Below are 19210 nucleotides of genomic sequence, written 5' to 3'. Positions count from 1 at the left end.
TAAATGTTTAAATATGCACCTAAATGGAATTCTGATCACTGTTTGAAAGATCATGGACAGATTTTACCCTCATTACAATATAAATTCAACCAAAAATGTATTTTTCTCTTTAGTTCACATATTGGTAAGAATCTGTGCACTCTTGGGCTTAACCTACAACAAACTTGCTATTCTACTTCTACACTCTCTCTTCCCCTGAGCAAAGCTTGTTAGGCTGCATTTTGTACAATTATGCTTTTGAAAAGGGACACTACAAAGTTGCCAGACTCAAATGTTTATCTCCCCTAAAGCATACTGGATCAAGTCTTTATCTGGTATTAATCAGTGCATAACTCAGTGTTATCACAACTCAATTCTGCCTTCACTCTTTTTGCTGTTTATTTTTTAAAAAGCATCAATCTCCAAAATGAGTGGATAATAGTAATAGAATCCCACCTAATAATCTTGGAGAAACAAATACATTTATGACTCTGAGTTTGACAGATTTCCATATTGTGCAGGATATAGCACCAACCTCCAGCCTGCTACATTCTTTTGAGCTGGTACACCCTGGTATGCCCTGAAATTCATAGGAATTTTATACTTAAGGGGTGACATTTTTGCCTCACTAAAGCAACAATTGGAAAGTTTTCTCATTGACTTCACTGGAATCAGGATTTCATCCAAGCAATTTAGAGACTAGCAGGGCCTACTTCAAGAGTGATAACCTAGAAAACAATGTGGACTGATCAGTCATGTGGACCTTCCATAGAAAAATACATAGAGCCAAATTTTGATACCTGTAATCACACTGAATAACACCTTATTTGATGAGTAGCCTCATTGAAGTCAACAGAACTACTTGTGAAGCACAGTGCTATTCAATGTCAGAATCTGGCCCCTGAGATGTATAAATGCCATAAAATGCTTTTGCATCCCAGGGAAAAGTCAGAGAATTTCCAAAGAAACAAGACTGTGGTTTGTTTGAAATGGAGGAATCAAATTTCTCTCTCCTCTTTCTTTCTTTTTTTTCCCTTCCTCTACCCCCCCTTCTGGAAGGAAGACAATAAGGTGCAGGTAGTAAAATAATCCTTGTGGCCTTGCTCCAGCAATGTGAGTATTCATATGCTTCAAGTTAAACACATGGTTAAGGTCTCTTAGGAACGGAGGAAACAAACTAAGCCAAGTACTATAAATCTATAGGGTGCCACACATCTTTTAAATTCTTGCCAATGTAGCTCACTTTCTTTATGAACACTAGCATTAAAACTACATCCATTTAAACTACTTATATTAATTCATGCTCTGTCCCCATTCCTCCTCCCTCCCAGAGCTGGAATGCCACAAATCAGCTGTTTGCGGCTGATCAAGCTCTGGGAGGAAAGGGGAGGAGTGAGAATGGAATGTAGATCAGGTAATTCATGGTGCTCCGAAAGTGATGGAATGAAGTGGGAGGAGTAAGAAGTGCAGGGCTCTGGTGCCCCACTGCATGAGAGCAGGACAGACAAGGGGCTGCAGTGCTGCAGATGGAACCCCAATGGACTGTGAGTTGCTGAAGCCCACTGAAGTGAAGGATGGGCACTCATGCAAACCCATTCCCAATTTTTGGTTGTCCATTGCTGGCGTATAACTTGAGTTATTTGAATTGTTTAAACCTCACTACACAATTGCTATTCCATATACTCTTTTGCCTTTCCAATCCACAGTTTATCTTTTTTGCCATTAAAAGCCCAATTCTTCTCTTTTTGGTGTAAATGACAACAGGTTTGGGTTCTCACCAGAAACAGTTTTATCTTCACACACGAGAAGAGCCAAAATAAGAATAGTTTTTAAAATAAGTGTGTTTTTAAAACATTTTTCCCCTACACCATAGATTGGTAACAATGACAATATTGTAGAATGTCAGGCAAAATAAACAAACAATCTTAGTTTGTTAATTTCCCTCTTGGTTAATTAACATCTATAAGTGACCTTTAGCATTGACAGGTCCAACTTTATTCAGAAAGCCAAGGTTTAAGAAATATCTATCCAAATTGCATTGATTACTGATTAAAGCATTGTGAAGAGCACAATTCAATCAGATTTTTTAGGCTGGAATTGTATTCCATAGTAAGCTGATTTGACTGCCAATGAGATAGAATGAACACAATCATTGCAGTATAATATTGTTAATGTTACCATATCTACATTTATCTAAAGGATGCAACAAATATATCATTTTAGACTGAAATTAAACCTTGCAAGAAATCATTTTTCTTTATATTGTTCGGAATTAAAAACATATTAAATTGATCCATTAAGAAAATTCTCTTCTCTGTCTTGTGTTTCTTTCAGACCACGTCTACATCCTTAGGCAATGAAACAATATTTATAATTGTAATAAAACAACAAAGTGTGAACTTTAAGTGAAGTAAATTGTTGCTTGAATGACTTGTAGCATAAGATGTAACATACAAAAATGGCATGCTTGAATAAGTATATACATCTTACATAATTATGTTAAATTTATATTTCTTACACTTTTTTACAGCTTTATTTGAATTTCCATATTTTCTGTTCATTGTTTATAATATTAAGAGGGACTAATCTGATAGTAACACACAAAAATTGAGTGCATCTATGGTTATTACTATTCTATATTACTGCATGTGTCATTCCACCAACAATACTGTACAGTAATAAGAAATAAGACTCAAGTATGTTCAGTTTTTCAAAGTACAACTGTAAGATAATGCTTTCCCTTTCTTTGTCATCCCACTCTTTATTGGCCACTGTCGGCAGACAGGATACTGGGCTAGATGGACCATTGGTATGACCCAGTATGGCCATTTTTATATTCTCACTCTCACGTAAGCAAAAAAAGTAGATTCACATTGTGAAAACAGAAGTTTGCAGAACTGATGCTAAATAATCATGTGTGAAGGAAAACGAAAATACAGGCATTCACCGAGTTACAAACATCTAACTTAGGAACAAGCACACATACAAACAAAGCTCACCTGCAGCCTCAAGCAAGAGTGTCCTTAGGATTTATGAGCCCAAAATAGCCCATGCAGAGGTGAGGGAAAGGTGGGAATGGGGCTGGCTGCAGGACTCAGCGCAGAGCCTGCGGGGGACAGGGCAGAGATGGAAGCTGGGGGATGCCCAGAAGTCTCTTTCAGAATCTCCTATTTTCTCATCCTTCTCTAATTAAACCTGCCTTTCCTTAAGCACCATCTTTCTAGGTGAAATCAACTATTCCTATTATTTTTCATTGCAAATATACAGTACTAGAAATTTTATCCAGTGTTGCTCGGGTTACACTCAATTACATTTTGTTTATCTTCAACTTCCTCCCTCAGGTCTAGAAGAGAACAGCACTACGGGATTATGATAGCATCAATACTATCCACACAATCAATAATCAATTTAAACTAGAAACTCTTATCTAAAATAATGCCAATAAATAACTACAGGTGAGATTTTAAGGAATTTGATACTTAAGTATTTTTCATAATGTCATGAAAGGATAATCTAACGTTTGTACAAATGCAAAAGCCAATGGTTCCAATATAGCCACAGTAAAGATTGTGGCATCCACACTGAGTTCCACTTTAACTAAGAAGGAATGGTGTCCCTAGCTTCTGTTGTCAGGGGCTGGAAATGGGTGACAGGAGAGGGATCACTTGATGATTACCTGTTTCTATTCAAAACCTCTGGAGCATCAGGAATTAGCCACTGTCGGTCTGACCCAGTATGGCCATTCTTATGTTATGTTCATATGTAATAAATTATTTAATGTAATACAGGTGTTTCATGTGTCTCTGGAAAATATGTTGAGATACTTTTAGAAAAAGGATTATTAGGCATTCTATTTTAGTATAGAAATATCAACTTTATATCTATTTCCCAGTTTCTGGAAAAATCTCATAAAATGTGTTATAAATTGTAATACAGTAATCTTCAGATTATAATCAGAGCTTCATCAGAATGATGTATTGTGAGATATATGTATTCATCAACAGAAAAGTGTATTAAACAAATGGCAAATTCAATAGCATTTATGATAATATTTAAAGTATTAAATATAACAGCAATATGATTAACTCATTCAGTAGGAAAGTAGATAATATAATGTAATTCTATGCTAATACTAAGTTGTTTATGATATTCACTATTATCCACGTTATTACAGAAAATTGCATGCATTAGCCACATATTTCAACAGCTCTGCAAGAAAAAAAATTATGAACATGGTTGGACAATTTCTAATATCACATGCCATGCTATGTATCAGAACAACTGTAGGTATGCTTGAGTTTGCATCTGAGTCACTCTTATAAAAAAATATAACGTTAAGGCTCTTTGAATTGAAAATTAAGAATACAATGACAGATTTAATTAGACAACTACATATAAAACAAACCGCATGTCCAAAAGCATCTCTGAGAATGAATTTTAATGAGGGTGTGCGGGTTTGCTTATCTGTTGCCTGACTTGCATGGAGAAGAAGAATTAATGCCTTATGGCCAGGAGGGAGAACAAGACTCAGAAGTTGCAGCAAAAGGCGGAGTGGGTCAGTATGGTGATGCTGACTCATCTCCAGGAGTGGAAGGTCTGGGGAAGTCCAAAAAAGAGGCAGGCATCCTGGAAGAAACCCCTTTACCCCAGACCAGGTAAAGTGACGCCCATCTGCCTTCCCCTTGAGGTGGTAAAATACCAGTTTTGATCAGGAACTGCGGTGGGAATGCTTGCTGCTCCTTTCTAGAGACTGGGAAGGAATTTTCCATCACCACCAAATTGGCCAAGGTGGAGTGGGGTTTTATTGCTTTCTCCACAGTGGGTTCAGGAAGGCGAGTTAGGCTATTATGTCACAACCCATTTTGTGAGAGGCAGATGTTCAGTACAGATGCTCCACAGGGAAGGGCTATAGTGATTAGATAAATGGCTTGGAAAAGGACTTTATGATTGTTGAAGGAGCAGAATGTGAGTGGGTGGTTCTAGGCTTCCCAGATACAATAGGGAGCCCCTCCCTTTTTACAGACACCATACGTCTCGTTCCAGGGTAAGTTACCAGCAGTGGATTGACAGGGGAACCTAGACAGGAAAAGATGGGGGGGGGGGGGAAGGGCAGCAAAGCCCCTAAGGTAGATATTGAATGGTCATGAAGTTACTTGAATTGGACACTTCTCTGCCAGATAGTCCCAGATATCTAGTAGTAAAGTTGCAGCCTAATGAAAACAAGATCAAGTGTCTCCTGTCTTTCTTTTAGTATATCTGGACAACTTCTGAACAACAGTTTAATATTTGAAAGGGATACTAGTTATAGCATTAAAGACTCAAAACAATTTAAAAAATCTGCCCCTGAACATTGTTGGAATATTTAGAAGATACACAAAAGAAAACCATAATTAAACTGATGCTTGGTCCTTACAGTCTCAATTGTGCTTTGCTATCAGCTCCAAAGCATGGAGCAATACAGATCAGAAGGCAGACTGTGATTTTGTCAGACTCCATCTTATGGATGTTAAATTGTCGATTAACCTCATGAATTCTTATTGGTTACTCAACTATTTTATAGCCCCAGGGGTGGGGCTAGCAGCCAGTGCACTCTGTATCAGAGGCAGCAGTGAGGGATCCAGGTGGGAGCTGGTTCGCAAGAGGAGACAGTTTAAAAACTAGCAGGTTGACAGCAGCCCCTGTCCAGAGGGGAAATGGGGGCTGAGCTCCCGGATCCAGTGCGAGCCAGGACTGAGTCGTGCTGCTGGCCAGCCTGCTAAAAAATTTACTGGCAAGGAGGGAAAATGCGTGTAGTCTATAGCATTAACCTATAAGGTTTTGCTTATTGGTTAATCAACTACACTATTACATCCCTACTCCATCTACCTTGTCTACTTTCCAGGTTTCCGCAGCTCCTAGCAGGAAGTACCCTACACTACATGATAATATAGGTGAGTGTCTTGTACCACTTCCACAGGGCAGGAGGCAGAGGAAGCAGCCTCTGCCCTGCTATCAGCAACAAAGGTAGCCTCAACCAGGGTATAAAGAGGTGCCGGATCATACAAGAATACGCAAGTTTGGCTGCACTGTGGCTCTACAGTAGGAGAAAGATGCATCCTAAGGTCCAATCCTATGAAGATTTACACTTCTATTTAAATTAAATTGCAACAGAGTATATACCCTCCTCCCACAGAAACTGCTCAGACTCCCTTCTTTTCATATCCACTTTGTATAATTTATTCAAATCCCCTCCAACAATACCAGTAAAGTTAAGCACCTGTGAAGAAGGTTTTATTTCTACATTACATAGCTCAGTGGTCACCAACCAGCAGATCGGGATCTACTGGTTGATCTTGGAGCCTCTGACAGGTGATCCTGACTGGTTTGGCCAAGAGGCTGTCAAGTGCAGCACTTCAGCTGCCCTTTCCCCGCACTGTTGCACATCTCCTGCCCTTTGTTTGGAGCTGCTCCCCCAAGCCTCCTGTTTCAGGTACAGAGGCGGAAAGGGAGAGGAGGGGGCACTGATGTCAGGGTGCCCCTCTCCCACCCTGTATTCTATCTCTACAGAATAGAACTGGGGCACAACAGGGCTTGGGATGGAGGGAGTTTGCTGGCTGCTTTGGAGAGTGGTGCAGTGCCAGGGTACGGGTGAGCCTGCCTTTGCCTCACAGTACCACCACCAAGGAGCCACCTGAGGTAAGCAGTGTCCAGCTGGAGCCAGCTCCGAACCCCTTCCCCAGTTATGTACCCCCCCCACACACCTTAAGCCCCTGCCCTAGCCCTGAGCCCCCAGACCCAAACATCCTTACAGAGCTTGTACCCTGCACTCCTTCCTGAACCCCAACTCCCTGCCCCAGGCTCAGCTCAGAGCCCCCCCTCACACTCCAAATCCCTTAGCCCAAGACCAGAGCCTACACCCCAACCCTCTGCCCCTGCCTGGTGAAAAGGAGGAGGGATAGGAGAGGGAGGGAAGACTGAGTGAACAGAGGCAGGGCCTCGGAGAAGAGGCATCAAAGAGGCAGGGCAAGGTTATTTGGGTTTCAGGTAGATCCTGGATTGCATTTAAATTCAAAAAGCGATCTTGTGCTTAAAAAGGCTGGAGACCACTGACATGGCTGAATATTGACCTACATTACTCACACAATTACCTATTGTAATTATACTCAAATGCACAAATATTTAGAAAAACAACGGGTACATTTTTATATAAAAAACCTGTATTATCATTTCTAAATTAAATGTTTATTTAAAACACAATCTGAAGTGTCACTAAGTTCACTAGTTTATGTATTATTTACAATACTATGATAAAGAAATATATCTCAGATGTGATCATTACAATTGTTTTTTCAACATTTGACACTTTGCCTCTTTACTGCTGCCTGAAATTATAAGTCTATTCATGTTCACATTTCACATGAAAGAACAAAACTTTTAATTGTAAGCAGCTGTAATATCTGAGTTTGTTGATTATGCAAGCGAAGGCGGTGCACGTATTGTCATAATCCTTAAAAACCATACTGCAGCTCCTCTACATATCACTGAATTACTTTATTGTAGGTTGTTTGTTCTATTTAATCCTTTGTTGATCAAGATACGGAACGATTTTTGTATTGTAGATACTCCAAAAAAATTTCTGAAGACACATTCGTGTGGATTTACTCCAATTATCCACTTCATTAAAGAAGTGTCTTTTATTACATTTAAACATGAAAAATTTTAAATAAGTGTTTATTTAATCAAAAAATGTTACACTGTTCAATAATAAACCCTCAAGGTAACAGGAACAGTGTTTTGTTTATATGTTACCCTATCTTTTTAAATCATTTTAAGCAATATAAACACTCCATATTTATTTAAAAATTCTGAAAATTTGACTACCAAAAAGGTTCTCCCCAAATGTCGTAATTTGATATCAAATGGAAAATACAGAAAATACTTATACATTGATTCAATTTTGAACTATTATTTAAAAATGCTGTTACTGAGATTCAAATATAGGACCATTTTAATCCACATAATGGCACATATTACCTGTCTCTGTCAGTGAGACATTTAAAAGCATCTCTTTATTAGAAACACAAATCAATATACCCAAGGGATTGCAATAACTGCTTCAAGCAATTTGTATTGTCATTTCATTCCTGATGTTTCTACTCTGAGTAACTTATTATTATGAATGGCATGAAAATGGCAACTTGTCACAATTGATTTTTAAACCTCTTCTAAGAATTTTTTTCTTTTCTTGAAATAATTAAGTATCTTCCTGGTAACTATAGGTTTAGGTTATAAGAAACAGTCTATAACTGAAGTTTTAGCTCATTATAATTGAGGGTTTTTATCTATTCCCATTTGAAAGACTATTGCTAAGATTAAGAGCTACTTGCATTGTTTTGAAATAAAAGAAACCTGTGTACACAGAACCACTCAAACTTTAGCTTTCTTTCCATAGTTGAAAACACAAGCACCAATAAAGAAATCATTTTGGCTATGTCTACACTACAAAGTTTTTGCACAAAAACCCGCACAGCGTCCACAACTCAAGCGCATTTTTGCACAAGAAAATCTACAATCGACAGAACAAGAGGGCTTTTTGCGGTGTAGGTAAACCTCCTACTACGAGGCATAACTAGTTTTTGCGCTACAGCTCTTGTGCAAAAAGGCATGTGTGGACGCTCCTCAGGGGTTTCTTGTGAAAAAAGAGCCTATCCAAAAAAGCACAGGTGCTCTGATGGCCATTCTGTGAATGGCAATGAGAGCTTTCTTGCACAAGAGCATCCATATAGTGTGGACACTCTTGCACAAAAGCGATGCACTTTGAGGTGTGGATGTGCTTTTGCGCAAGAAGCTTTTGTGTAAGAACTCTTCCGCAAAAGACTTCTTGTGCAAGAACCCTGTATGATCTTTCTGGGTACTGCCCAGAACTTTGTTTATCTCACTTTGCTTTGAGAAGCAGCATGGCTTACTGGTCTGAGAACCACCATTGGACTCAGTCCGGAATTCCTGAGGTGACTGTATAGTCTTGAATAAGCATTTAACTTGTCTGACTCAGTTTTCCTTTCTGTGTAAGTGAGCTTGTCTACACAGTGGAGTAATGTCTTCTACATGGTGTGTGATATCTAAAACATGCTAACATGATAGGTATTATTTGGCCCATGTAGCTTCTGTTAATGCACTTTAATGTAGTGCTATTAGGAAAAAAAGTACATTAAAACATACTAAGTCCATGTCTACAATAGGGAGCGAAGTAGAACTAAGGTACTTAACTCCAGCTATGTGAACAGTGTAGCTGAAGTCGACATACCTGGGTTTGAGTACCATAGTGCCTCCCCTTACTCTTCTCACTCCCGTCAAGTACTAGAATCCACAGGAACACAATCAGCTAAATTGACCCCTGGGAGATCAATCCCCGCAGCACCAAACTCCTGGTAAGCCTACACAACACTAAGGAAATTTTAGTGTGTTGGGAAGGGTCTACAAAAGCCAGTTAATGCTCAAAATGCCAGTGTGCTTGAGAAATCACACTTCCTGTAGAGTACATTACCCCACTGAGTAGACAGCTTTTACTAATGTAATTTATTAGACAGATGTATGACCTAATGTTTGTACTTTTCATTAAAGGTGTAAATCTGTATTTATGTGTTAAATATTATTCTAGAAATTTTCTGCAACTGAATCACATATAATGGAAGACTTGCCTACTTTTTAATCTCCACACTCATTTTCAATGCAGATCTGTCTAGAACAGTGTTTCTCAACTTTTTTTTTTATAAGTACCTCTTAAAAAAAATTATAGGTACCCCCAGTTTTCAGACACACATTTTTTTTCTACCATTGCAACACATTTGTTTAAACAACTTAATCGTAGGTAGGTGGGTGATGAAATTTTTGGGTGTAAAAAGTACAAAAATAATAAAGCACTGTAAAACTTAAAACAAAAGTTCAGTTTTCTCCAAATTTCACTTGTTTTGACAACCCCCCAGACTTATCTCAAGCCCCCTAAGGGTACTTGTACCATTGGTTAAGAAACACTGGTCTAGAATACTATATCACAGATAAGCACTAATAGGCATGTCTGTATATTCTGTAGTAAAGGGTGCTTCAGATTCTACTTTAAGGGACAATACTAGAGAATTCCAGAATGTGAATTATATTTTGCGTACTCACTGGCATGCCAATACATAGGCTATATTTCCATTGAGAGTAGTATAACAGAGCTCTTGAAATAAAATGAAAGATCTGAGTTGTCTATGTATCAATGATTATATCATTTTATATGATTTTTAAGGGCAAATTAACAGAGAACAAAACTTTAAAGCTTTAGCTCACATCTGTTTGTCTGACATCATACTTCATTAGCTCTTCAACATTTTATATTCAGAAAAGTTCTGCTGTACTTTGAGGGATAAATCAGATTTTGTAAGATAGAAAATACTGTAGCATTAAGTCATGGTGTATCTACATGAACAGTGTTACAGCAAGTGTAGTATAAATGACACTTCTCGAATTTACTGTCCTGTATGTATTAAAGAACTGCTGCATTAAACTTTTTTAAGCATTAAGTTGCCTTGTTCTTTTCTACCTTCACACCAACCCTTCAGTATCTTCACAGAGCTGGTTTGGTTCTGCTTTGCAGGTAAAAGGACCCAGGGACTGAAGAGAACTGAACTTCATCTATGCTAAAATGGTGTGTTCTCTGTTCTTCAGCTTACAGAGAAATTCGGGGTGGACAGGGCCGGCCCGAGCCCTTTTGGTGCCCTGGGCACACAGTGCATGCATAGGCCTGCCCTCGGGGCACAGGCCTGCCCTCAGGGAGCATAGCACATGTGCAAGCCAGCCACAGCCGCTGGCGTGCAGCTTGGGGCCTGCCCCCAGGGTGCACAGAGCATGCGTGGGCCAGCCAGGGCCTCTGGCGCGCAGCACGGCCCCGCCCCCCGGGCACACAGCGCATGCGCTGCCCAGCCCGGCCCTGCCAGCGCTGCTGGCGCGCACACTGGGCCATGCAGGGCCCCGCAGCTGTGGGGGGAAGGGCGCTGCTGGCCGGCGCTGCGGGAATAGGGTGCGCGGCACCTGATGGAAGCTGTAAGGGACACCGCGCGCCCCTTACAGCTGCCATCAGGCGCCACCCATCAGTTGGCGCCCCGGGAAGCTGCCCAGCTCGCCCACTCAGTCTGGCCCTGAGGGTGGAACGAGGTTAGCAGTGGATGCATGAAACTCACTTGTAGAGTGGGTTTGCTGGAAGATATTGTCCTTATAAGCCATAACTGCTTTGCTGCCATGTTCTGTATTCTGCAGGTAGTGATGGTGGGAAGGGACACGTAGTATTCATCCCAGAGTATGTGGCAATGAGCTGGCTACTCAGTCTATGTCTTACCTATAGGATTAGTCCCTTAATATTAAGTAACAATGATACATACAGTCAAATTATTTCTAGAAAAATACAGTCTTTTTAACTCCTAGAATGTACAATTTATACAGTAACTTATTTAAATTAACAATGGCCCCTATTCTTTCATCAATGAAGATTTATGTTGATAATTTTAATTACTTTCAAATTGCAAGTTAATTACATAAAATACCTCCTTATTGATGGAACATTAGACTTCATCTAATCTACTATATTGCCAATGGGAAGCAGCACTAGCTTTCTTGTTAGTTAAAGCACTGGCAAATAGTTAATATAAAGGAGCTAGCAGTTGACATTATATTAGGTTGTCCGATATTTTCTGTTATAAAAGACTCTTTCACTTTTTGAGAAGCTCTACAAACTCCAGTTGTTTACAGCAGGCCACTGAAATTCAGCAGTGAGAAAGCTCTCAGTCTAAATCCCATTCAGGTTTAGCAGAGTTGTAAATTGCTGAAGATTGTGATTTCTTTTCTCTCACTTGCACCATCAGAATTTTTTGTTTTTGGAAACGAGTCAAAATAAGTGAATGTGGACATTTAATTCTTGCCTCAGCCTATGCCACCAATGTGAAAGCAGCAGCAACAGCACATGTTGAACTGGAAACAATCCATTTTTTCAGAAAGGTTGACAGAGAAGAAAAGGAGAAGAAATGGGAAAAAGAGCAAACTCACACTTCTTCCTCCCCCCCCCACCGAATAAAGCTCTGCTTCTGTTGGCAACTAATGCAATTATACTTATAAAATATTTTTTTCATTAAAAAACCCTAGAAAATACAGAAACTTCTATTTTAAATATTTGAATTCAGCACTCAGTTTTTTAAAATGCCAAAATTTGGTTGCGCATGCAACCTTAAAACACCGAACCATGAAGGAATGTTGTTTATGTTATCAAAGCAATAAACTTATGAGAAAAGTAGCCTGGTACAAAGAAAAAAAATTTCTTCTTTCCAAAGAAAAATCCCTGCTTATGTCTTTAAAGCTCTAAGAAAAACATGTGGAGACAGAAATACTTAAAACCTTTTTTTATTACTAAAACGTTGAAATAATTAATGCCTTGGTGAAATGCATGCTTCCAAATACATTAACTAAATGTAAAGTCCTTAACACAATTTCCTAATATCATTGCCGTGTAAATGGTAAAATGTTACATGCACCATCTTGAAATATAATAGTCAAAACATACTAAACTAAATATTCATGTAAGATGCCTTTTAAGTATAAAATGTTTATCTTAATGAGAAAATTAATTTCTAGCAATAATCAAGTAACTCTCTCTTCACCCAATCACCTCACAAAGTTAAAGAATCATCTCTCCAAAATTTATTAAAAACCTTTTCTAATGTTTACTGAGGCAAAATAAATTATATAAGTTATTTAATTTAAAAATATTTTGAGAACTAAAATACTATCTATAAAGACATCTTGAAAACCAATTATTATTTCCTGTTTGACTCTAGTAAAATTGAAGAACATATTTTTATTTAGACAGTTTTATAATAAAAGCTACACTTAAATTTGAAAAGCGTATCTAGGATTTTACCATCAGAAGAATAAAAGCAACTGGAAGTTGCAAGTTCTAGACAAAGCATATATGTATACGGTGAAGTAGAATCTAAGGAAAGCCTATGAAGATACTGAGCCAACAAAAGAGTGACAGCAACCAATTTTAAAACTAAATAAGCCTGAAAGAGGTGTATTTTCCTATAATTTCATGAAAACAGGAAGGAGAAGAGAGAACACACCACCCCTCTCTCTCTCAATGTAAACACACCCACATATACTGTTTAAAGAGCAAGCATTCAACAGCTCATCCTATCTCTAAAAGTAAGTTTCTATAAGCAACTAGGAACTGAAAAGGCTCAAGAAACAACCAATGTTAAGAAAACTCCCCTAAACTTCATCATGAATTGATGAGAGAAAGCTAAGACACTATGAAGGAATTAGATGTAAGAGTCTTGTTATGATTTTTTTGGAATACTGAAATGCATTTGTAATTTTAAATATTAACAGTTTCTCCTGTTAATCAACACATGGTTAGAGTATATATTCCTGGAGCAAAGACAGGATATAAACATTGATAAACAGTGGGACTTATCTGGGTTTCAAGTTCTTAATAGTAGTTGATTGCTGGTCTCAAAACCACTCCTTAATATCTGATTTAAATATTTTCTTTAATTCCATAGGATTTAATTAAGGCTTATTTTGCCCAATTATAAACACTTAAAAGGTGTAATCTCTGCTAAATGCTCTCATACAGAAGAAACTGTAATGGAAATCACTAATTTATCATCTGCATTCAGTCATTTCTGTTGTTTTATTTAATGTTTTCTTTTCTTTAATAATAAAATAGCCATGATTGAAGATTGTGATTTTGTTGCTTGGTTTAGAAGAGGGTATCCCATATGATAAAGTAAAATAATTCCTGTAACTAAAATACTCAGTCTCTTTGCTCTATGCAAGCTGAAGGGTAGGTGCACAGAGAGGCATTTGTAGGATCAAGGTCTAAAGCAATATTTTAGACATTCGCTACTTTTGTATGATTGCAAAGATAGTCTCATAAATAGCCTTCATCAATGATTGAATCTTTGATGTATTAGAAACAATTTGTAAGAGCTGGCCTTTCTTTTCTTGTTTCTCAAAACCAGATACTTTTAAGGTTTTTTTTTTTAATTGCCAGGCATTCAACAATTGAAATGTATCCTTTTCTACACTTCACAGTAGACTAGAACTAGTAAACATCATGCCATAAACGCACACTTGAGGTTACAGGAGTCATGTAGCCAGGCACACACTCAATTTATTCACTTGACATCTTTGGAGGCAATCTCATATGAGAGAGAGAGAGAGAACCTTATGTCATGCACAAAAACTTACGAAGTGTAATTAACCAATATCTTTCTAATGTTAGATTAATTCTGATTTTTTTTCTGAATTGCAGTGTACACAAACTAAAACCTAATCCTACAACTACTTCCATGTGGTGGATCCCTTCCTCCACGCATAGACCCAGTGAATCAGTGATCTGACTATGCAAGCTGAAGGGTGCACAGGGAGGCATTTTTAGGATCATGGTCTAAAACTACATTGCAGACATTTGTTACTCATGCTCTATTGCTTTTGAGGCCACTATAGTTTCATTTTTAGCTGGCTATTTTAAGAAGTATTTCTGAAATGAGACAGAGCAATTGATAATATATATTAATATATATAATTTAGACATGCAGCAGAAAGAACTCACTTGCAACATAAATCAATTTAAAATTAAGCAAACACTTATGCTCAATTTGCTGCATTACAAGCTAGTGTTTATTTACAAATTTAGTAAACTAATGTTTTATTTATCTAATTTAGTATCTTGAAAAGAAAAAAATATTAAAAAGTTAATAAAACATGTTACGCAAGCTGTAATTCTAGTTATGCCAACCTACCTTGTTCTTTGGATTGGATGTGTTCATTACACTTCGAGTTTCTTTACCGGTGTATATGACAACACCTATTACTGTTCCTGGAAAAAAATGAAAATGGTTATAATAACCTAATAGAATTAAAAACCTGCAAGTAATTACAATTTTATAAAAAAGCCACTTTTACAAACAAAAACATTATATAAGTATAAGCCTTTCTACATATAACAGTATCATGCCCTTTTTCTGTTTAACTACTGTAACAAAAGCTGCCTAAGCATTAAAAAGCTAACAATATTTCACGGACTATATGGCAAGCTCTGCCTAAATTTACTGTATAATGTTTATGTAAATTATAGCAGATGATTAAATGGTAAATGTCGTTCCACTGACATCACAGATGTGGTAACAGCATTTCATGAACATCCACAAAAGTGATTATTCTCTTTCACTGATGTCAGTGAAAGTCATAAACACACACTAAATCTTTAATGGTTAAAAATACATTTGAACTTGAAACCTTTTTAAACAAAACATGAACAAATCTGAGCACACACTACTTTATAAAGACTCAGGCAGATGTGACTCTGCTTGCAACATGAAAGACATACATTTGAAAAGAATGTATTCATGTTAAAAGGTCTCTGGTAAGAGTGGCTTGAATTAAGCAAGGGGAAAAGCAGAGACAGCTGAAAATTAAGATGTGGGTAAAAACCTTGTATCCATATTGATTACTAGTAATTACTAATGACCACCTAAAAATGTTTACTCTTTTCTTTGAGTAAAGGAGATTTATAAATTCATCAGCAGAAGGGATTAGTCATATGTTAATGCCACTCCAGATCAGATAATCTGAGACACTAAAGTATATCACATGTCTCAAGAGACATGTTATATATACACAAACACACACAATATATATATTACACATATGTTGGTGTGCAAGTGTAATATCTAAAATCTTCTTCAAAACCAAAAAGAAACATCAAAAGAAAAAAATCCCCAAATTTGGCGTTATGAGAAAATTCTCGAATCTATTTTCACATTTTAAATGGCAGTTAAACTCTTACTCTCTTATCCTTGAAGTAAAATCCAGAATCAGATCAATATTCCCATCTTTTACTAATTCATTATATCTACTTCATTCATGAGATGAATGTGCCATTAATATTAGATGCACATGATGGCAGAACAAGGACACTTATAAACTTAAATACTCTCTAAACATTTCTAGAGTCATCAAGGCAAGAGAAAGAATTAACAATAATTAATCATGCTAGACACAATCTGTCTGAGAAGCAAGAAAAAATAACCAGCAAACAACTTACCAGTTTTAAATTATGGTAGATATAGATCAGCATTACAGTAAATAACTCAAAATGAAAAGGCCCAAAATTAGACACGATCTTTGAATTTCAGTATTCCTGCAAAAACAGTTTTCTACACATTCTTTATAGGCTAGCATTAATAAATCATGAACTAAGAAACTGAAGCTATATAGATATAGATGTGAAAATGACATCTTGTATATATGTACAAAGAAGTTCATTTTTATATGCAATAGTAACTGCATAGTCACTTTTCATAATGTAGAATCCCAAAGCACTTTAGAAGCTTAAACACAGAATATTCTTCTGTAATTCCTAGTCTTAGAAGGTAATGATAACAGAATCCCTTTCCTGGGTATGTGCCTGTGACGTACTGTACTGTTCTGTTGTAACCCCGTGTGTGCACATGCCTCAGTTTCCTTGGGCACTGCACTGGTGCCCAGCTAGGGATGGGAATGTTGGGTGTGGCTCTCACACAGGTGGGGGGGGAAAAGAGGGGCGCTGCCCAGGATGGCCCATCTTAGCACATAGCCTGAGCTGCTATTGTGTGTCTTGTAACCTGAGCTAGGTGGAGGATTCAGTCAGATGATTCCTTTTGCCTGGGAAACAGAACAAAGGAGGGGGCGGAGCTGCCTCCAGGCTGGGAGACTAGTTGCTGGGTGTGAGAGTTCTCTAGGGTGGCGGAGGATGCAGGGAGGGGGTCCAGGGCTTTGGCTCTGGGTCCCCTTCTCTCCAACCTGGATTGTGCTGTCTGCTTCTGGTTCCTGTGTTAACAACAACTACGCTGTATCCCTGACAACAAATAAACCTTCTATTCTACTTGCTGGCTAAGTCACATCTTACTGCAGATGGGTGTGCAGGACCCAGTGACTCTCTCACATTCCGTGACAGTGTTCCCAGCACATTATTGTCTATGGTCACAAAGGTCTAGCTGGAACAACTTGGAAGAGTGGTTCTGTTCTGGTAGAAGACTCAACATGCCATTGCAAGATTCAATGACTTCCATACAAAAGTACTGAATTTACAAGTACTATTAAAAATCTTTTCTAAGTGGTAGCACTGGAAGCCAAAATGTCAAGTTATTTTCTTATTATGCATCATTCACAGTTTTAAGGATTTAGTGGGTACAATTATGCTCTGATTTACACTTGCAGCTGCACCGCTATACCGCTTTAATGAAGACATGGCTACATTAATAGGAAAGCATCTCCTATTGTTACAGTTAATCCATCTCCCAGACAGGTAGTAACTACGTCAGTGGAGACCAGTCTCCTGTTTACATAGCAGTGTCCACACAAGGATTAAATAGTAAAACTCTGTCACTCAAGGGTGTGGATTTTCACATCTCTGACTGCTATAATTATTAGGGTTGCCAGATGGTTTCAACAAAAATACCAGACACACTTGATAAAAATTTGTTGACCAAAATATATATATACACATACATGGGAAGTTTATTGATGACAATCTACATTACATGGTATATTTTAGATTAGATTGTGCGGCTTTTATTAATTTTTTATTTTTCAAAAACTCATCTTTTGTTTCCAAACAAGTGAAATATATATTTTAAAAACCCACAAAGTTGACTTTTTACTGACCCAACACTCAATCTATTGCATTCATCGGTCCATAGATTACCCAAGACACTAAAAATTCTTTCCACGCCGGCATTTGACACAGGAATTGAAACAGAATATTGAACCAGTTTTAATAAATTGGAGCAGCAGGTTCTTTGCTGAAAAAATATTTCCCCTTATCAAGAGACGTTGTTCTCTCATGGAAAGTGAACATCATGTCCAAGGCACTGACTCCCTCAAAGAGAATTTGGAGACAGCTCTTTTTTCCATGGTGACAACATCCAGATTTTAATTACTTCATCAAAAGAAGGAGATTTGATTAGCCAAACACAAAGCACTCAGAGCATGATATGGTGAATTTTCAAAAGGAAACCACTTCTCTAGATATTTGAGGGCTCTTGTGTACACATTCAGTGCTTCTGAGGTAAATTTATTGACTACATGAACTGGTAAATAGTCCTTCGGCAATGCGAATGTAACTTTCATTCTGAAAAACTTATCAATTTTTTTCCTCAAGGAATTTTGAAACTTTTCCATGATCAAATATATCTTACCTTAAAAGAGTACTGCGAGATATGAGAAAGATGAAAGCTAGACAAAGGACAACACTGTCCCGAATCGTACGTTTATAAAAGGAAAATATTTAGCACTAGTGCGTAGTTGCGTACTGCCTGGCTGGTAGATACGCTCACGCAGTGTGAGCATGTCTACCAGCCAGGCAGTACGCAACTACACACTGATACTCGTATCCAAGCAGTGAATCGGCATAGCAGCACATAGCATAAGCCTAGTGAGTGAGCAAGAATACTTGCGTACAAGTCACGTCATAACAGGATAATAATAAAATTTAATTAGAAAATACCGAACATTTGTATGTCCAGTATTTTCTCAAATTGTTTCCTGGACAGGAAGCTCAAATACTGGACTGTCTGGTTCAAAACCAGACACCTGGCAACCCTAATAATTATCCTGATATAGGTCTGTAGAATAAACCCTGGCCTCTCTTGCTTCTTACGCCTTTGTGGTTTTAAATCCAGTACCATCTATTTTAGCTGTATTAGTTGAGCAGCTTTCAGAATATGTTTCTACTGCTAATTAGATCATCAACTAAGCTTATACAACTCTGAACACAAGAAAAAAATCTTAAGGTATGGTGTTTATAGTTGTTTTTCCAAATGGAAAAACACTTTATATGGTATCTGCAAAGCTACAAATCTCTTTGCATTTGGTCTCATCTTTTTTAGTGTGCCAGTTCTTCAAAAAAAGGTTAAGTCTTCTTTTTTTGCATTTTGACAAGCACTTTGCAGGTAATAAACAAACAAATAAATAACATTGGCATCTTACATACTAGTGTGTAATAAATGTGTGGGGAAAATCTGCCACTCTCAGTGCTTAATTTTTAATGAAAGAGGTGCCAAGCATAAAACAACCTTTTTTTCCATTCATAATTGATAGAGTAAACCCAAAGATGCTGGGGGTATCCACTGCTAACTCTAGAGGTTCTGGGGCTTAGCCCTAGAACAAATTAAGTACT

The 19210-nt window shown here is 37.7% G+C and overlaps 1 protein-coding gene across 4 annotated transcripts in view; it reads right to left on the bottom strand.

Annotated features, from left to right (window-relative positions):
* Positions 1 to 19210, bottom strand: part of ATP9B (ATPase phospholipid transporting 9B (putative)) — a 314205-nt gene that overhangs the window by 123621 nt on the left and 171374 nt on the right. For all 4 annotated transcript variants that reach the window (XM_006128867.4, XM_075921103.1, XM_006128868.4 and 1 more), the window contains one exon: positions 14793 to 14869. In XM_006128867.4, coding sequence (XP_006128929.1) covers positions 14793 to 14869 — 77 coding nt within the window. The remainder of the gene's footprint in view (positions 1 to 14792; positions 14870 to 19210) is intronic.

This window comes from Pelodiscus sinensis, chromosome 2, assembly GCF_049634645.1.
Source record: "Pelodiscus sinensis isolate JC-2024 chromosome 2, ASM4963464v1, whole genome shotgun sequence".
Taxonomy (NCBI): Eukaryota; Metazoa; Chordata; order Testudines; family Trionychidae; genus Pelodiscus; species Pelodiscus sinensis.
Note: the sequence above shows the minus strand (reverse complement) of the source record. Positions and strands in the feature narration are given on the sequence as shown.